This window comes from Stenella coeruleoalba (genome assembly GCF_951394435.1).
Source record: "Stenella coeruleoalba genome assembly, chromosome: 13".
Taxonomy (NCBI): Eukaryota; Metazoa; Chordata; class Mammalia; order Artiodactyla; family Delphinidae; genus Stenella; species Stenella coeruleoalba.
The window spans coordinates 71,631,151-71,653,111 of NC_137159.1; the positions used below are offsets into that span (position 1 = coordinate 71,631,151).

A 21,961-nucleotide genomic window follows, 5' to 3' on the forward strand; every position below is an offset into this window, starting at 1 on the left:
AAATAAGTTTGTATCTTAATAGATTTTTTAAAATATCAAATATTCATTAAGATAAAATGAGTATTGGCCTTACAAGCAATGAAAATTTTAGGATACTATGTGATAAAATATATTTTAACCACCATATTAAATAAAGCACACTAAATCTGAAAACAATCACAAAAAACTGTTATCAGAGGATTATAGCTATTATATTTTGAAATTCTGACAGTACCAGAAAACATTCCAGCTATATTTAAAAGAAGCATCAGGACTTCCCTGGTGGTGCAGTGGTTAAGAATCTGCCTGACGATGCAGGGGACACGGGTTCGAGCCCTGGTCTGGGAAGATCCCACATGCTGTAGAGCAACTAAGCCGTGCGTCACAACTACTGAGCAACTAGAGAAAGCCTGCACGCAGCAATGAAGACCCAACGCAGCCAAAAATAAATATATATATATATAAAATTTAAAAATAAATTAAATAAAATAAAAGAAGCATCACTAAATTATACAGCTTTAGCTACTCCAAATTCAAAGCAACCCTACACAGACCAAGTACCCTGATTCTGTAGCATGCCTTTAAATCAATCAATTAATCAGTTAATTAAAGTAAAATAAAATATATATGACAGGGAAATACAGAAAGACCTGTTGGTTAAGTTTTCTTGCTTCATCATTAAAGGAAGTCTCTCAAAAGCCAGTATTTTTATTTGTCCCTTTATTTGGTACCTTAAAATTTTTTATAACCAGGTTGAAAGATATGCCTCTCTTTTAAAAAGTGGGATAAGAAGTCATATGAATGCAGGCTTGTTCTCAGGCAGATCAACTTTTGGAAAGAGTACATATAGACTTCAGAATCTGGAAGTTGAGACCCTTAAGACTATCCATGCCTATGTACACCTTGGTGTCTTTACAAGCTGTTACTGTATATTTTGAAATTCACAATTTGAAATTCACTGCTTTCAGGGAATCCATTTACTTCAAACAACTAGACCCTGGATAGAATGTACCCTTTGAGGTGTCACTAGTCTTACAAGAGAAGGAGGGGGTCTTTAAGAAAAAAACACACACACAAATGTAGTAGACGCTAGAGGTGTGGGAACTTACGGCCATAATGGTGGGCAGCAAGGGCAGGTGGAATAACAGATAATAATCCCTGAGGGCAGATGCCAATAACAGAGCTAACAGAATACTGAGCCCTGTCTATGCCAGCTGTAAGGTGGGGACACTACACTTGAGACTGCCACACTGAGCCTAGACATTTGAAGGGAGCTGGTTAGGCCCAGGTTGATGGCATCCCAGCTACTGGCAGAGGCAGAAACAGAAGCAAATCATCTGTGTAGATAGAAAAGTTTCCCCAATTTAGGCCAATAGTACACCCAAAGATAAATTGAACTCACAAATAAAATTCACTAAGCATACGAGAAAGCAAACCATTATAAATGAGAATCAGCAGAGAAAAACAAAAGATTTATTAGCATCCCCCCAAAATACAGAATTTGGAATGATCAAATATAGAATGTAGAATGGCAATATATAAAATGTTTAAAGAAATAAATTATCCAATCACCAAGACTAGAAAACAAGAAGAGCCTATCAGGAATGAAGAAGCATATGGGGTGGGTAAGGGGAGAAAATTTCAGAAATTAACATTTTAATATTCAACACAGTAAAAAAAGAATAGTAAACTGGAAAATATATCCAAAGAAATTACCAAAGGTGATGGAAACTATGAAAGAGATATTAAAAGTATTAATATATAAGATATTTACATATGATATATACAAAGACTAATATTTAGTACAAGGGCTCAGATAAGCCAGTCTTCCCCAAACATACTAGCCTCCACGAGAGTGGAGCAATGTGATACACAGAGAAAAATCCAGAAAATCATCCAAAGAAAACATTTTCCTTACCATATTAGTCATCTCCAGAACCTTCCTGAGGAGGAAAATAAATACTGCAATTGGAACCTACCATGTGCCCATTATTAGCTCACTATAAAATCAATATTCTCAATATCATCACCTTCACATACAACCTGAGTTAAATCTGTCATGAACAGATTCCTGGTTTGGGTAGACCCTACCTAATTACTAGAGTTAGGCTTATGATTCTCAAAGACAATGAAAAAAAGTAGAAAGCCCATTCTTTCAGAATTCTGTCTTAAGGTTTATTTCTGGTTTATGTAACATTTACAGTGCCATTTATAGCAAATTTTTTTAAAAATAAGAAAATTATTAGAGTTCTGTTTCCATTTAAGGATGAATCAACACTGGTTCACAAAATGTAACAGATGTACCACACTAATGCAAGATGTTAATAGAGGAAACTAAAGTGGGGAATGGGGAGGACAGAATATACAGAAATTCTCTTTCTGCTTAAATTTTTGATAAACTTAAAACTGCTCTTAAAAATAAAGCCTAATAATTAAAAACAAAAGATATCAGCTAAAACTTTAATGAATGCTTAAAGGCCAAGTGTGGGCTAGCATGTCATTTTGGAATAGCTGGGGAGACCTCATACAAGAAGTGTTTACACTCATGAGCAAGCTCTTTTCCATGGGCCTGCACCAGGTGCTAACAAGAAAGACTGGGCACAGAGCAGAAAACCAGAGAAAACCCCCATCAGTGGCAAAGATATGCAGGAAGAGATTGACAGTGCTAGGTAAACAAGTGCCCTTCCCACTTTCCTGGATCCTTCCCCCTTACAAAGCAAAGCATTAAGCTGCTGGCGTAAGGGAAGCAAACTCTTTTTCCCCCAGGGTGATAAGCAAAGATCTAGGGCTTTTGGGAGAGGAGTAAAAGCAAACTCTATCTACCTCTGGAAGAGGGATGAGAAATCCTCTTATATCCAGGACAGACTTAAGGCTCTATTGTTACTAAGATAGGGATAGGAGTAAAAACCCTCTGTCCCAGGAGGAGGTGCAAGAAATTGCCTGTGCCCAGAATCCTATACTTAAACCCAGCAGAGGTATGCTACTATTGGAAGAGGGGCAGGAAACTACCATCCAAGAACAACCACAGACATAAGATAGTGTTTGGGTGCTACAGGGAGAAGAGAAAGGAACTCTAAGAAAACCCTACTCCTGAGGCTCAAGTATATAGGGCTTGCCTAAAACTGAGGCTAGGATAAAGAAAACAGAGAACATTCCTTTACCTCCCTCTTTGAGCCTACCAACAAGCAACAGCAGAATACTTCTGGCGGGGTCTCCCCTGGTGGTGCAGTGGTTAAGAATGCCACCTGCCAATGCAGGGGACGCAGGTTCGAGCCCTGGTCTGGGAAGATCCCACATGCCGCGGAGCAACTAAGCCCGTGCGCCACAACCACTGAGCCTGTACTCTAGAGACCATGCTCCGCAACAAGAGAAGCCACCGTAACGAGAAGCCCATGCATCACGACAACGAGTAGCCCCCACTTGCTGCCAACTAGAGAAGGCCCGCGCGCAGCAACAAAGACCCAACACAGCCAAAAATAAATTAATTAATTAAAATAAATTTAAAAAAAAAAGAATACTTCTGGGATGAAGCAAGACCATGGAGACACCTCACTCCCTCCACCTCTGTGATGCAGCCTTGCAGGGATAGCCAAAAACTGAGGAGGGCACAGGAACACCTGAGAAAACCCCTCAGGTACCCCAGCCCCTACCCTAAGCACAAGGTAACAAAAGCCCACCACTAGAGGCATCTGAAGTCTGTGATGCATTGCAAGTAACAATAGCAATAATAATACCTAAACCCTGCTCAATTTCGGACTAGGTAAGCCCAATTCTCCACGCTAATGCCTGACAGAAGAAAAAGCATATTCATTTCTAGACATAAATATTCACTCTGTACTATTCTACCTCTAATGCCTAGCATTCAATTAAAACTTACAAGACATGCCAAAAAAAAGCAAGACAAAGTATCCCACTGTCAAGAGATAAAGCAGTCAACAGAACCAGATTCAGAATGAACCTGAGCTGGAACTCTCAAATGAGGAACTTAAAATAACTATGATTAATATGTTAAAGAGTCTAGTGGAAAGATGAATAATATGAATGAGCAGATGGAGGATTTTAGGAAAAATTAAACCTATGTGAAAAAAATCAAATGGAAATACTAGAAATAAAAATCATCACATCTGAAATGGAGAATTCCTCTGATCATCTCTTCAGTATGTAAGACAAAGCTGAGGAAAGGTTCATTTGATGGTGATCAATAGATGGGACACAGCTGAGGAGAGACTCAGTGAACTTAAAGATAGGTGGGTAGAAACTGTCCAACTGAAATACAAGAAGAAAAAATACATAAATAAATAAAAACAGAGTATCTAAGAACTAAGAGACAATATCAAGTGGTCTAACATACATAGAACTGGAGCCTCAGAAAGGAAAAAAAAAAAAGAAGAATAGAACTAAAAATAGAACTACCATATGACCTAGCATTTCCACTCCTGGGTATCCGAAAAAAACAAAAGCATCCCAATGTTCACAGCAGCAGTATTTACAATAGCCAAAATATACAGTCAACCTAAGTGTCCATCAACAGATCAATGAGTAAAGAAGATGTGATACACACACACACACACACACACACACACACACACACACACAAAACACACACAATGGAATACTACTCAGCCTTGAAAAAAGAATGAAAATTTGCCATTTGCAACAACATGCATGGATCTGGAGGGTATTATGCTTAGTGAAATAAGTCAGACAAAGAAAGACAAATATGGTATGATATCACTTACAGGTGGAATCTAAAAACTAAAACAGGGGCTTCCTTGGTGGCGCAGTGGTTAAGAATCCGCCTGCCAATGCAGGGGACACAGGTTCAGGCCCTGGTCCAAGAAGATCCCACATGCTGCGGAGCAACTAAGCCCATGCGCCACAACTATGGAGCCTGTACTCTAGAGCCCACGAGCCACAACTACTGAGCCCACGTGCCACAACTACTGAAGCCCGTGCACCTAGAGCCTGTGCCCTGCAACAAGAGAAGCCACTACAATGAGAAGCCCAAGCACCGCAACGAAGAGTAGCCCCCACTCGCCGCAACTAGAGAAAGCCTGCATGCAGCAACGAAGACCTGACCCAACACAGCCAAAAATAAATAACTTAATTAAAAAATAAATCAAACTAGTAACTATAACAACAACAACAAAAAGAACAGACTCACAGATACAGAGAACAAACTAGTGGTTACCAGTGGGGAGAGGAAAGGGGAAGGGGCAAGTTAGGAGTAGGGGAGTAAGAGGTAAAAACTACTATGTATAAAATAAATAAGCTGTAAGGATATTTTTGTATAGCCAATATTTTATAATAACTATAAATGGAGTGTAACTTTTAAAAATTGTGAATCACTGCACTGTGCATCTGAAAAACTTATATAATATTGTACATCAACTATACTTAAGTTAAAAAAAACACGGGGGAGAGATAAACTGGGAGACTGGGATTGACATATACACACTACTATATATAAAATAGATAACTAATAAGAACCTACTGTATAGCACAGGGAACTCTTCTCAATACTCTGTAATAACCTATATGAGTAAAGAATCTAAAAGAAGAGTGGATATATATATATGTATAACTGATTCACTTTGCTACACAGTAGAAACTAACTTTTTTTTTTTTTTTTTGCGGTACGCGGGCCTCTCACTGCTGTGGCCTCTCCCGTTGCGGAGCACAGGCTCCGGACGTGCAGGCTCAGCGGCCATGGCTCATGGGCCCAGCTGCTCTGTGGCATGTGGGATCTTCCCGGACCAGGGCACGAACCCATGTCCCCTGCAACGGCAGGCGGACTCTCAACCACTGCGCCACCAGGGAAGCCCTAACACAACATTTTAAATCAACTATACTCCAATAAATTTTTTTAAAAACCACACAGGAAGAATGAGGCATAAGAAATATCTGAAGTGATAACAGCCTAGAATTTCCCCCCAAATAATGAAAGACATCAAACCACAGATATAAGAATCTCAGTGAACCCTAAGTAGGATCAAACAAAAAGAAAGGGGAAAAAACACCTACACACATCATAGACTAGCTAATGAAAACCAAAGACAAAGAGAAAATCTTGAAAGTACCCAAGAAAAAAGAAACATCACATACAGAGGAACAAAGACAAGAATTACAGTAGACTTCTCATTGAAAAATGAAATAGTTTTTAAAAATCATAATTATGACAAAATATATATCATTGTCTCAAGAAACAGTTTTCAAATTCGAAGAGGTTCCATAATTTCTATCAAACTAACCATTACCTGCTCCTTTTACAAAATTCACTCTCTATGTAGTTTGTAGGCAGTTTAAGCCACTCATTTGGAGTCATAAAGTGCCTTGAATTAGAAATTCCTGGAAATCTGGAATGCAGTTTGGCCTTCTCAACCTCTTTAAATTCTTTCATTGTAAATATTCTGCCTGTAGGAAGATGAGCAACCTAAATTAGCATCCTTAAATGCAACTCCCATTGCTCTTGGGTTATGAAACCACGTAACAATTAGAAACTAAGTACCAGTCTCACACTGAAGAAGAATTCTTTTTCCATTGTCTTTGTCATATTGTGCCTTTTTCAAAGGGTCACGAAATGGTGGGATGGTAACCTACAAGAAAAACACTTCTTTGAGGACTGGGTTCCAGCTCTTTTTCAGTCTATTCTAAGCATCCATGCCAAGCTCTTATGCCAGAATAACCAAGATTACAGCATCTACAAACTAACAGCAATCTAATTATTATATATATTTAACACATTACAAAGAGATGGCAGCACTCCAATACATCTCCTAACAAGGCCCTTCAGCCAAAGAAGCATGGTTAGCTCTTGTTTTAATAGCCTTTTCAGATCACTGTGGATTTCTTTTTAGATATCAATACTATACCCAAACTCAACAAGTGGCAGCTTCTTAAAGGTCAGTTATGATGTAGAATCTGAAACCATATCAATGAATTATTCAAACTCTGCTACATTAAAATCCATTGGTCCATCTTGAACTTGAACTCTGAATGAATCTTTTATCCATATCATGAATTGGTTGTTTAGAGAAAATTAGATCACTGAGTTATGTGAGGTCTTCCAAATGTTAATACATTTCATTATACAATAATCACATTCATTAATATCATCACCAGTCTCATCAGTAAAGTCTTTGAGTATTTGAACACTGTCACACATGATGGTCAGTATGATATTTCAAAAATTCAAATTTTTGTTTGGAAGTTCACATTTTATCACTGGCAACAAATATTGTCAGCTGTTTTTCTTGAAGTGACAGACTCACTTCATTAATTTTCCAGAAAATGTCTACCAAACACCCAAGACTTAATAAACATAGTCTGTAAGTCATTCTTTCAAGTAAAAATGATGTTCCATGAAAAAAAATCAGCCAGTTCAGCTCACAATTCAAACAATCATACTGTATTTCAGTATGCAGAAATGTTCTTTGCATACCTCCCATTTCATCACAGAATATTAAAAAGATGTGTAGAAAAGTCCAAGACTTGGAGGGGAGGAATGAATTAGGAGTTTGGAATTAGCAGATACAAACTACTGCATAGAGTAAAACAGATAAACAACCAGGTCCTATTGTATAGCACAGAAAATTATATTCAATATCTTGTAATAAACTATAATGGAAAAGAATCTGAAAAACTAAAAACCCAAATCACCTTGCTGAACACTAGGAACTAACACTGTAAATCAACTATACTTCAATTAAAAAAGGGGGGAGTAAGACTTAATAAAATTAATAATTTTTTTACTGTTTGATCAAGGATATTAAGTGAAATTGAATTTTTTTTTTTTTTTACTGTGAGTGCATGACAGTGAAGAATATGAGTACAGTACCAGTATAATTTGGTAACACTGACTTAAGTAGCTCTAAGGTACTAGCAGTTTTACCCAACACTGCTTTTGTACCATCAGTGCAAATGTCAACACAATGAAAAAGGCAAATAAAATTTGGCACTATTATGAAAAGTTTTGGCCTAATGGACCCCCTAGAAGGGTTTTGGGGCTGTCAAAGGTCTAGGTACCTCACTTTGAGAACTGCTGCTATAACCTCAAAGTGCTCAGCTTACCTTAAGAGGTCACCTATCAGCTTCATTTAGAGCGGCAACATGGTGAAAGAACAGAATGGAATTCTGGTACCCAAAAGATCTGGTTTCAGGCTTCCCTAGTGGTGTAGTGGTTGAGAATCCGCCTGCCAATGCAGGGGACACAGGTTCGAACCCTGGTCCGGGAAGATCCCACATGCCGCAGAGCAACTAAGCCCATGTGCCACAACTACTGAGCCTGCACTCTGGAGCCCGCGAGCCACAACTACTGAAGCCCGCATGCCTAGAGCCCGTGCTTCGCGACAAGAGAAGCCACTGCAATGAGAAGCCCGCGCACCACGCCGAAGAGTAGCCCCTGCCGCAGCAAGAGAAAGCCCGCGCACAGCAACGAAGACCCAACACAGCCAAAAAATAAATAAATAAATTTTTAAAAAAAGATCTGATTTCAAATCCCAATTCTAACCCTTACCAGGTATGCTACTAGTTAGTATGTCTAAGGATATAACTCTAAACTCTCAGTTTAACTCTGACCTATAAAAATAGGGACAATAGCACATACACACACCCTAATTTGGGGAAAAACTTAAAAGACCTGCTTTGCCCTGCAACTACCAGCAGTTTAAAATGTCTATGATTCAAGGTAGGTTTTTTGTTTTATTTTCTTTAATAATATCCACTATTAGCATAAGTGTGGAAAAAATAGATTCTCGGGAGGAGGTACAAATTTATATAACCATTCTGAAGGACAATTTCGTGATATGAATTAAAATCATGCATAATTTTTAACCCAGCAGTTCTACTTCTAGCAACTTACCAAACGGAAAAAATTAAGAAATAAATAGTTACAGGGATGTTCATCATAATGTCATTTATATCAACAATAGGTCAAAAACAATCTAGAGGTTCAAAATAAGGAATATGTTAAAAAAAAAAAAAAGATGGTATAGCAAGATAGTATATGTGTTTAGAAACGTACCCGTACTCTGCTATTTACAGCTGTGTAACCTTGGACAAGTAACTTAACCCACCCGTGCCTCACTTGCCTTATTTGTAAATTAGCAGTGAATGCTCAAATAAAGTGAAAAGAAATCTTAACATTTGGTTAAGCTCTCAATGCAAGTTAGCTATTAATAACAGAATACCATGTATTGATTACAATTGTATATTTACATTTACTGACAAAGAAAGCAAGCAAATCATAAACTACTGAGAAAAAAAAGATTTTAAAACCTAATGTGTGGTATGATCCCATTCTTGTTAAATAAAAATGTGTACATATACCTACCCATAGAAAGAAGTGTTTTTTTTTAATTGAAGTATAGTTGGTTTATAATTAGAAAGAAGTCTTGAAGAATATACAGAAAAATGTTCATGAGTTCATTCTGGGTAATGGAATTGTGAGTGGTCTCTTATTATTTATTTTAAAATTGATTTTCTCATTTACATATCATAAAAATATATTACTTTTGTAACAAATTTAAAAGTCTGAAATTTTTTAACGTTATCTATCACCCAATTATTATACAATATTTTCAAATTTTACAGAGGTTTAATTTACTTTGGACTTTGGCTTTTTTGTTCCTTTCTAAGATATGGAGATGGGACATGATTCTTAAGATTTTACTGCATTCATTGGAAATCACTAAAGGACTACTTATATATTAGGACTGCTCAAAAAAACAAACCACATAATACCAAAGTTAAAATTAGAAATCTACCTTCAGAAAATTCGGGTCCTCTTTTTTCATGTAAAAAGGATCATATTCTTTTGGATCATAATGCTCTATAAATGCATTTCCCTATAGGAAGGAAATAAAACCACACATAAGAACAAGCAGTCCATAATTAATTTTGAGCATAACAGGACTCAAGAGTCAAACACACAGTTCCACTCTTATGCTTTGAAATGGCATCAATGACAGATGCAAAAGGGAAGGAAAGACCAAATTGGAAATTAAATTTAATGTATTTAAGTAAGAAATATTATAGTGATAGAAGGAATCTACTTAAAATTTGCAAGATTTTAATAAAGGATGTTGGAACACTAAAAGATACAGGAATTTGTTTTTAGGTACTTAATATTCAAACATCTCAGATCTCTTAAAAATGCCAGGAGAACAGAAATATTTTATAGCTTTATAAATAATCAAGTTCCAGAATAAAAAACAAAAAATTCAAAAAAACATATATCTTGAACCTAGAGTCCAATTTTTTTAAATTGGTATATAAAATTAACAATTACATAGGAGAAAGAAAGAAAAATTATACTAATGTACACATTTAAATTCAGACCTAACCCTTTCCCTCCATCCTTTCCACATGCCCTGGATTTAAGAATAGTATGTGCTATAACGGAGTACAGATTACACATATACAGAATTGGGAAAGGCAGGCTGTTTGGATGATTATAAATAAAGATAACTGTAGCTTTTAAAGCAACTGAAAAAAGTAATAAATGATCTCTTAGTACCTTTTTATTTACGTATTTTAAAAAAGCATCTAATTCCTCTTGTCTCCTTTTTATAATCTTCTTATGTGAAGCAACATTTTCTATAATTTTCTTCTGGAGAGGATCTGCCACATGATCAACCCATCTTTTATATAATATCTCTTTTTTTCTTGCATTTAAGAAGTCATGATGCTTTAAATATTTACCTAGTTCCTAGTAAACAGTGATAGGAAAGACAAATATATTATCTTAAAGTTTTCTTGTTCCAAATTTTAAACTTAATTTATATTCATAAGAATAACCCACAAAATCATCCATTAATTAAATCATTTGGTTGGCTTCTGTGTGACACACACAATACTGGAAACAAAGAATACATGAATAAATTAGACAACATGCCTGCTCTCCCTGGAAGACAGACAACAAAACAAATCTACAAAACAACAGGAGGAGGGACCATGTAGCAAGAGATATATGGGGTTCAAACAGATACTAGTATACCAGTGTTCACTGCATCATTACTCACAATAGCCAAAAGGTGGAAACAACTCCAGTGTTCATCAACAGATGAAGGTATAAACAAAATGTGGTATATACGTATAATGGAATATTATACAATCATAAAAAGGAGTGAAGTTCTGACACATGCTACAACATGGATGAACCTTAAAAGCAATATGCTAAGTGAAATATGACAGACACAAAAGGATAAATATTGTAGGATTCCACTTATATGAAATGTCTAGAATAGGCAAATTCATAGAGACAGAAAATAAATTAGATGTTACCAGAGGTTTGCGGAAGGAGAGCTGGGAAGTTACTACTTAATGACTACAAAGTTTTGGTTGGGGTGATGAAAAAGGCTTAGAAATACATAGTGGTTATGGTTGCTCAACAGATAAATGTAATTAATGTCACTGAACTGTACACTCAAAAATGGTTAAAAAGCAAATTTTATGTTATATATATTTTACAATAGAAAAATTAAATTTTTTAAAAGATTTCCAAATTGGTAGACATTTGGGATGGGCCTTAAAGAACAGAGTTATCTAGGAAGAGAAGGAACGACACAGAATGAGGAAGAAGAATATTCTATGGAGGGAATTCCCCGGCGGTCCAGTCATTAGGACTCCACACCTTCACTGCCGAGGGGCCGAGTTCAATCCCTGGTCAGGGAACTAAGATCCCACAAGCCGCACAGCACAGCCAGAAAAAAAAATAAGAATACCTAGTGACTCCACAGAAGCCCCACTAACACGAAGGAACAAGTGAGTAGGAGGAAACTCTTATAAGGTATCTATAAAAGAGTCCTCACAAAGTATAGGAAGAGAGGAACTAAATTAAAGCAATCTCAGAGCTCTTTTAAGTTCAATCCTAAAGGCTAATGAGTGTTTTAATTGTTTTCTATATTTTCTAAATTTTTTTTTTTTTTTTGGCGGTACGCGGGCCTCTCACTGTTGTGGCCTCTCCCGTTGCGGAGCATAGGCTCCAGACGCGCAGGCACGGTGGCCATGGCTAACAGGCCTAGCCGCTCCGCGGAATGTGGGATCCTCCCGGACCGGGGCACGAACCTGTGTCCCCTGCATCGGCAGGCAGACTCTCAACCACTGCGCCACCAGGGAAGCCCCCTAAAATTTTTATAATGACAATGTACTACATCTGAAATGGAAAAACAAAATTTAATTTTTGAGACACATTCTGCAGCCAATCCTTACCTTAATTATATAATTTTCTCTGTATAATATTGATTGAATAGCTGCATCAATATCTTCTTTAGCTAATGCCTAAAATGACAGAATGACATTTTGAAAATCAAATATTTGAAAATTAAATTATTAATACTACCTAGACTCATAATATTTTATGTGACATACATATCCCTGGAAAGTTCTCTATAAATCCAATTTTTCTACTTCAAATCATATCATCAGTACTTTTTAAAGAGGATTTGAATCTTTCTGCTCTCAGCTACAGTTCACTCTCGGGAAAAAATAACTCAGATCACAGACATTTTGAGTCCCAATATGGTCAAATGACTTCGCCCAGACACACATGGTAGGTAAAACCCATCTTTTTTCACATCCTATAAAGTGATACAATCAGGCCTCTATTTGAATTCATTTACTCTGAATGAATTCTATTTGAATTCATTTAGTCATTATAGCTATCAAATATTAATACTTTTTATGAACAAGCCACATTTTCAGTATTTTAAAGCAACACAATCTTCAGGAAATAGCTCATAAAATTAAATTTTTCCATTTTCATAACAAATTTTCCACAATTAAACATGTCAGAAAATGCAAGAGGTTGATTTCTAGCATACATGTGAATGTAATTAACATCACTGACTTACACACTTAAAAATAGTTAAAAAGAGTAAATTTTATGATATAATTTTTCCACAATGGAAAAAATGATTAATAATAAAAGAGTCCCAAAGTGGGCATTTGGGATGGGCCTTTGAAATCCTCTCATAATTACACAAAAATAAAATATTCTCAAATTAACTGTCATTGGAATTAGTTGTCTTCACTTCCACTACCCTTGTTTTCCAGAATAGATGAGTAAAATCTCAAAATCTAAGAACTAACCTTCCCCATTAACACACAAGGAAATTAAGGCTCAAGGGAGTTAAGCAACAACCAGAAACCTAGAAAATCCTGCACGGAGCCCAGAATTCAAACTCAAATGTATCTAACTCTAAATTCATTTTCTTTGTCTTTCTGCCTCAGAGTTGCTATTCCTAGCAAATCTACTGCTGTCAAAACCAAGATGAGTACTGAAATATTAAAACCACCACCTGAAAACACTGGAGACTGACCCAGAGCAGGAGGAAACTAAAGGGTAGTCAACACTTGGAAAAAGAGAACAGCACTGGAAAAGTTTTCAGTTCTTTATGGACTTTTGTCTAACAGCAGGCCTCAGTCATAGCTAAACAAGGTAGCTCAAATGCAGACAGAAATACACAGTTTTACAGATTCAATAATTAGAAGACAGAGTTCAGGGCAACCATAGCAGCAGAAAAATGAAGAGGAGAAATACCTGAAAGGAGTAAGCCATAGACAGAATGCCACAAATTCTGCAGACCAAATCTCTGGCAGACGCTTGAACTACATAAGCACAAATCAGACTCCGTGGAGCCCAGCTAAAGCTAAAAAAGACTAAACAGTGATTTCACCTGCTGCCAACTGCAGGAGAGACAAAGTTCAGAGTTCGTGTTCAGCCAAGTTAACTGCCTGCTAAAACAAAAACTCAGTATTAATCACAGGAACATAACAGAATCCAGACCCTTTACAATGTATCTCTCATAACGTCCAAAATCACTAGACAAATAGGAAAACGTGACCCTTACACAGAAAGACAATCAACTGGAGACCAACTCTGAGATGGCCCATATGTTGGAATTAGCAGACAAGGATTCTAGGTCAACTATTATAGCTATGTTTAAGAAGTTATAGGAAAATATGCTCATAATGAATGAATAGAAAACCTCAGCAGAAAAATAGAGACTGAAAAATAACCAAGTGGAAAATACAGTTCTTAAATTTAAAAAACAAACTTAAATGGGCTTAACAGCAGATTGAAGATGACATAAAAAGAGTCAGTGAACTTGAATTCAAATCATTAGAATTTATCCAATCTGGGAAACAGGAAGAAAAAAGACTGGAAAATGAATAGAGTTGTAGCAACTTATGAGACAATAGCAAAAGGTTCAACAAGTTGATAACTGGAGTCCTAGAAATGATAAATAAAAGAATGGAATAGGAGAAGAAAGAAAGTTAGGAAGGAAGATAGAATAAGAGGGAACAGATTTATCCTCCTATCTTAAAAAAAAAAAAGTTAAACAACAGTTCAAGACACTGGACATCAGGCTATGAAGGACAGTGGCCCCTGAGATACAGAACACAAGGTAAGCCTTAAAATAGCTCAATAGAGCCTGGAGAGAATTTCCAGACTGTGGCACAGAGAGGAGGAAATCAGGTGGAATCCACCTGTCTCCCTGAAATGAGCAGGGGAGCTGGGAGTCTGGGGAGGCCAGGGTAGCTACAGTTCATAGAGCACAGTACCAGAGGGAAGAAAGTCATACAGAGAAAGAGCTTTAGGGATCTGCAGAGAATTAGATCTGTAGAGGGTCCCCCTTGCATCTTCAGGTGAATGCTGAACACTATATGCATGTGGGGAAACTACCCAAAGAAACACTGGGCAAAGAAGTACCTGAAAGGATTAGGGGAACAATCCCTAGAGGTCACACAACCCCAGGAGTTATTCCTCTTAACATCAGCCAGGGTGACAAACTTTATGGTGCATAAAACAGAGTTGAGTACTTAGAGGGGTTTTACAAAATAAGTACTAAAGCAAAATTGGCCATACACTAAATGATACTACGGTTCTGTCTAACAACGCTTGGTGGCAAGACATGAAAAAAATCAGACTGTGTCCAAGTAACTTAACCGCATACCAGAACAAAGCTCAGCATATTTATTGGAAATCAAAGATATCCAGCACTCAACAAGGAAAAATTCACATCTGGCATCCAATTAAAAACATCACCAGGCATACAGGTCATGGAAGAAACCTAAATGTCCATCGACAGACGAATGGATAAAGAAGTTGTGGCACATATATACAATGGAATATTACTCAGCCATATTGGATAAAAAGGAACAAAATTGAGTCATTTGCTGAGACGTGGATGGACTTAGAGACTGCCATACAGAGTGAAGTAAGTCAGAAAGAGAAAAACAAATATCATATATTAACGCATGTATGTGGAACCTAGAAAAATGTTACAGATGAACGAGTTTGCAGGGCAGAGGTTGAGACACAGATGTAGAGAACAAACGTATGGACACCAAGGGGGGAAAACCGCGGTGGGGTGGGGATGGTGGTGTGCTGAATTGGACGATTGGGATTGACATGTATACACTGATGTGTATAAAACTGATGACTAATAAGAACCTGCAATATAAAAAAACAAACAAAAAAAAACAACTAATACTAAACTTTCTTTGGGTTATTTGTATGGAAATATGTTTATATAAATGTTTCAGACATTACATGAAATTTCTAAAAATCTTATATGTTCTGGTATAATGTTATAAGTCATAATTCTAGTTATTACTTTAAAATGTATATCTCAGAAATTAAAAAAAAAAAATCACCAGGCATATAAAGAAGCAGGAAAATTTGACTAATGAAAAGAATCAATCAAAACTACCCCAGAGGAGACTTCCTTGTGTTCCAGTGGCTAAGACTCCATGCTCCCAATGCAGGGGGCCTAAGTTTGATCCCTGCTCAGGGAACTAGATCCCACATGCCGCAACTAAGAGTTTGCAGGCCGCAACTAAAGATCCCACATGCTGCAACTAAGGATCCCACACCCAGCAACGAAGACCTGGTGCAGCCAAATAAATATTTTTTAAAAAAACTACCCCAGAAATGACACAGATGATATAATTATTAGACCAAGACATTAAAATAGTTCATAAGTGCAGGAAGCTAGACGAAACAGCAGACGTTTTGAGACACAGAAGATTTTTTAAAAGGCCCCCTAAAAACTTAAGGGATAAAAACCACAATGTCTGAAATGAAAAATACAACAGACAGGATTATCAACAGACTGGGTATTACAGAAGAAATGATTAGTAAAGTTAAAATCATAATAGAAGCTGTCCAAAATGAAATGCAGGGAGGAAAAGTATGAAAAAGTTTAACAGATAATCAGTGGGCTATGGGATAGCTTTAAGCAGGCGATTAAACATGTAATTTTATTTCCCAAAAGGAGAAGGGGTGGGGTAGAAAAAATATTTTAAGAAACGATGGCTGAAATTTTTCCAAATGTGTTGGGAACTATACGCTCACCAATACTAGAGGTTCAATGAACTCTAAGCAGTAGAGAAACTGGAACCTTCATACATTGCTGATGAGAATGTAAAATGGTACAGCCACTGTTGGAAACAGTAGGCAGCTCCTCAAAAAGTTAAACACAGAATTACCATATGACTTAGCAATTCCATTCCTAGGTTATATACCCAAGACAGCTGAAAACATATGTTCACACAAAAACTTGTATACAATGTTCACAGCAGCATTGTTCATAATAGTCAAAAACCAGAAAAAATCCAAATGCCCATCCACTGATGAATGGATAAATAAAATGTGGTATATCCATATACTGGAGTATCATTTGGCCATAAAAAAGAATGAAGTGCTGATACATGCTACAACATGGATGAACCATGAAACAGTATGCTAAGTGGAAGAAGTCAGACACAAAGGACCACATACTACATGATTCCATTTGTATACAATGTCCAGAATAGACAAATCTAAGAGAAAGTAGATTAGCAGTTGCCAGAGAACAAGGGAGAAGGGAATGGACAAGGACTGCTAAACGGTATGAGTTTCCTTTTTGGGGTGATGAAAATGTTCTGGAATTAGAGAGGTGATGGTTATACAACCTTGTGGATATACTAAAAACCACTGAATTGTACACTTTAAGGTAGTGAATTTTAAATTAAAAAATGCACGGGCTTCCCTGGTGGCGCAGTGGTTGAGAGTCCACCTGCCAATGCAGGGGACACGGGTTCGTGCCCCGGTCCGGGAGGATTCCACATGCCACGGAGCGCCTGGGCCCAAGGGCCATGGCCGCTGAGCCTGCGTGTCCGGAGCCTGTGCTCCACAATGGGAGAGGCCACAACAGTGAGAGGCCCGAGTACCACAAAAAAACAATGACAACAAAAAAAAAAACACACAATGAGGGACTTCCCTGATAGTCCAGTGGTAAAGAATCCGCCTTACAATGCAGGGGACACAGGTTCGATCCCTAGTCGGGGAACTGGGATCCCACATGCCATAGGGCAACTAAGCTCGCGTGCCACAACTACTGAGCTTGCACACCTCAACTAGAGAGCCTGCGTGCCGCAAACTACAGAGCCCACGCACCCTGGAGCCTGCATGCCACAACTAGAGAAGAGAAAACTTGCATGCCACAACTAGAGAGAAGCCCGCGCACCACCACAAAGATCCCACATGCCTCAACAAAGATCCCACGAGCTGCAACTAGGACCCGACGCAGCCAAAAAATTTTTAATTTTTTTAAAACACCACACAATGAAACGTGACTCTACATCTTTTGAAATGTGACTCTACATCTTTTAGAATGTCTCAAAAGACTACACCTACACACACACACACACACACACACACACACACACGAACACACACAGACTGTACCAAATGTTGGCTAGGATGTGAAACACTGGAACTCCCATACACTGCTAGTGGAAATATAAAATAATATAACTTTGGGCTTCCCTGGTGGCGCAGTGGTTGAGAGTCCGCCTGCCGATTCAGGAGACACGGGTTCGTGCCCCAGTCCAGGAAGATCCCACATGCCACAGAGCGGCTGGGTCCGTGAGCCATGGCCGCTGAGCCTGCGCATCCGGAGGCTGTGCTCCGCAACGGGAGAGGCCACAACAGTGAGAGGCCCGCGCACCAGAAAAATAAATAAATAAATAATATAATATAATATAATATAATATAATATAACTTTGGAAAACAGTTGGCAGTTTCATAAAATATTAAATTCATTTACCATATGACCTAGGCATTCTACAACTAGATGTTTACCCAACAGTAATGAAAATATATATCCATATAAAAACATGTACATGAATGTTCCTAACAGCTTTATTTATAATAGCCAAAAACTGTAAACAACCCAAACGTCCAATGACAGAATAGACAAACTGGGGTATATAGCATTCAGCAAAAAAAAAAAGGAACTGAGTACTGAAACATGAAACAACATGGATGAATTGCAAATTATACTGAGTGAAAGAAGCCTGACAAAAATAATACATAACATTATATTTGTATAAAAAAATTTAAATGTAAAATAAACTATAGTGAGATTGGTTCAAGATCCGGAGTAGAAGGACGTGCTCTCACTCCCTCCTGAGAGAGCACCGGAATCACAACTAACTGCTAAACAATCATCAACAGGAAGACACTGTAACTCACCAAAAAAGATACCCCACATCCAAAGACAAAGGAGAAGCCACAATGAGATGGTAGGAGGGGTGCAATCACAATAAAATCAAACCCCATATCTCCTGGGTGGGTGACTCACAAACTGGAGAACACTTATACCACAAGAGTCCACCCACTGGAGTGAAGGTTCTGAGCCCCACATCAGGCTTCCCAACCTGGGGATCCGGCAACAGGAGGAATTCCTAAAGACTCAGACGTTGAAGGCTAGCGGGATTTGACTGCAGGACTTTGACAGGATTGGTGGAAACAGAGACTCCACTCTTGGAGGGCACACACAAAGTAGTGTGCACATCGGGACCCAGGGGAACGAGCAGTGACCCCATAGGAGACTGAACTAGAACTACCTGCTAGTGTTGGAGGGTCTCCTGCAGAGGCGGGGGTGGCTGTGTCTCACCGTGAGGACAAGGACAATGGCAGCAGAAGTTCTGGGAAGTACTCCTTGGCGTGAGCCCTCCCAGAGTCCATCATTAGCCCCACCAAAGAGCCCAGGTAGGCTCCAGTGTTGGGTTGCCTCAGGCCAAACAACCAATAGGGAGGGAACCCAGCCCCACCCATCAGCAGTCAGGTGGATTAAAGTTTTACTGAGCTCTGCCCACCAGAGCAACAGCCAGCTCTACCCACCACCAGTCCCTCCCATCAGGAAACTTGCACAAGCCTCTTAGATAACCTCATCCACCAGAGGGCAGACAGCAGAAGCAAGAACTACAATTCTGCAGCCTGTGGAACAAAAACCACATTCACAGAAAGACAGATAAGATGAAAAGGCAAAGGGCTATGTACCAGATGAAGGAACAAGACAAAACTCCAGAAAAACAACTAAATGAAGTGGAGATAGGCAACCTTCCAGAAAAAGAACTCAGAATAATGATAGTGAAGATGATCCAGGACCTCGGAAACAGAATGGAGGCAAAGATCGAGAAGATGCAAGAAATGTTTAACAAAGACCTAGAAGAATTAAAGAACAAAGAGAGATGAAAAATACAATAACTGAAATGAAAAATACATTAGAAGGAATCAATACCAGAATAACTGAGGCAGAAGAACGGGTAAGTGACCTGGAAGACACAATGGTGGAATTCACTGCTGCAGAACAGAATACAGAAAAAAGAATGAAAAGAAATGAGGCCAGCCTAAGTGACCTCTGGGACAACATTAAAGGCAACAACATTCACATTATAGGGGTCCCAGAAGGAGAAGAGAGAGAGAAAGGACCTGAGGAAACATTTGAAGAGATTATAGTCGAAAACTTCCCAAACATGGGGAAGGAAATTGCCACCCAAGTCCAGAAAGCGTAGAGTCCCATACAGGATAAACCCAAGGAGAAACACACCGAGACACATAGCAATCAAATTGGCAAAAATTAAAGACAAAGAAAAATTACTGAAAGCAGCAAGGGAAAAACGACAAATAACATACAAGGGAACTCCCATAAGGTTAACAGCTGATTTCTCAGCAGAAACTCTACAAGCCAGAAGGGAGTGGCATGATATACTTAAAGTGATGAAAGGGAAGAAACTACAGCCAAGATTACTCTACCCGGCAAAATCTCATTTAGATTCGATGGAGAAATCAAAAGCTTTACAGACAAGCAAAAGTTAACAGGATTCAGCACCACCAAACCAGCTCTACAACAAATGCTAAAGGAACTTCTCTAAGTGGAAAACACAAGAGAAGAAAAGAACCTACAAAAACAAACCCAAAACAATTAAGAAAACGGTAATAGGAACATACATATCAACAATTACCTTAAATGTGAATGAATTAAATGTTCCAACCAAAAGACACAGGCTTGCTGAATGGATACAAAAACAAGACCCATATATATGCTGTCTACAAGAGACCCACTTCAGACCTAGGGACACATACAGACTGAAAGTGAGGGGATGGAAAAAGATATTCCATGCAAATGGAAATCAAAAGAATGCTGGAGTAGCAATAGTTGTATCCGATAAAATAGACTTTAAAATAAAGAATGTTACAAGAGACAAGGAAGGACACTACACAATGATCAAGGGATCAATCCGAGAAGAAGATATAACAATTATAAATATATATGCACCCAACATAGGAGCACCTCAATATATAAGGCAACTGCTAACAGCTATAAAAGAGGAAATCGACAGTAACACAATAACAGTGGGGGACTTTAAAACCTCACACCAATGGACAGCTCATCCAAACAGAAAATTAATAAGGAAATACAAGCTTTAAATGACACAATAGGCCAGATAGATTTAATTGATATTTATAGGACATTCCATCCAAACACAGCAGATCACACTTTCTTCTCAAGTGCGCACAGAACATTCTCTAGGATAGATCACAACTTGGGTCACAAATCAAGCCCTAGTAAATTTAAGAAAATTGAAATCATATTAAGCATCTTTTCTGACCACAACGCTATGAGATTAGAAATCAATTACAGGAAAACAAATGTAAAAAACACAAACACAGGGAGGCTAAACAATACGTTACTAAATAACCAATAGATCACTGAAGAAATTAAAGGGGAAATCAAAAAATACCTAGAGACAAATGACAATGAAAACACAACGATCCAAAACCTATGGGATGCAGCAAAAGCAGTTCTAAGAGGGAAGTTTATAGCAATACAATCCTACCTCAAGAAACAACAAACATCTCAAATAAACCATCTAACCTTACACCTAAAGGAACTAGAGAAAGAAAAACAAATCCCAAGTTAGTAGAAGGAAAGAAATAATAAAGATCAGAGCTGAAATAAATGAAATAGAAACAAAGAAAACAATACCAAAGATCAATAAAACTAAAAGCTGGTTCTTTGAGAAGATAAACAAAATTGATAAACCATTAGCCAGACTCATCAAGAAAAAGAGGGAGAGGGCTTCCCTGGTGGCGCAGTGGTTGAGAGTCCGCCTGCCGATGCAGGTGACACGGTTCGTGCCCCGGTCTGGGAAGATCCCACATGCCACGGAGCGGCTAGGCCCGTGAGCCATGGCCGCTGAGCCTACACGTCCGGAGCCTGTGCTCTGCAACGGGAGAGGCCACAACAGTGAGAGGCCTGTGTACCGCAAAAAAAAAAAGAAAAAGAAAAAGAGGGAGAGGACTCAAATCAATAAAATTAGAAATGAAAAAGGAGAAGTTACAACAGACACCGCAGAAATATAAACCATCCTAAGAGACTACTACAAGCAACTCTATGCCAATAAAATGGACAACCTGGAAAAAATGGACAAATTCTTAGAAAGGTATATCCTTCCAAGACAAAACCAGGAAGAATTAGAAAATATGAACAGACCAATCAGAAGTAATGAAATTGAAACCGTGATTAAAAATCTTCCAACAGGGCTTCCCTGGTGGCGCAGTGGTTGAGGGTCTGCCTGCCAACGCAGGGGACATGGGTTCGTGCCCCGGTCCAGGAGGATTCCCACGTGCCGCGGATTGGCTGGG

General features: G+C 38.2%; 1 protein-coding gene across 6 annotated transcripts in view; it reads right to left on the reverse strand.

Moving 5' to 3' along the window:
• Positions 1 to 21,961, reverse strand: part of LOC307196299 (protein FAM228B) — a 50,807-nt gene that overhangs the window by 24,251 nt on the left and 4,595 nt on the right. For all 6 annotated transcript variants that reach the window (XR_013831103.1, XR_013831104.1, XR_013831105.1 and 3 more), the window contains exons 3-7: positions 12,190 to 12,258; positions 10,496 to 10,687; positions 9,744 to 9,824; positions 6,488 to 6,575; positions 6,237 to 6,393 (exon numbers count right to left, since the gene is read on the reverse strand). Coding sequence is in view for 3 of the 6 variants with exons in the window: in XM_079941160.1 (XP_079797286.1) it covers positions 6,237 to 6,393; positions 6,488 to 6,575; positions 9,744 to 9,824; positions 10,496 to 10,687; positions 12,190 to 12,258 (587 nt within the window). In the remaining 3 variants the exon portion in view is untranslated. The remainder of the gene's footprint in view (positions 1 to 6,236; positions 6,394 to 6,487; positions 6,576 to 9,743; positions 9,825 to 10,495; positions 10,688 to 12,189; positions 12,259 to 21,961) is intronic.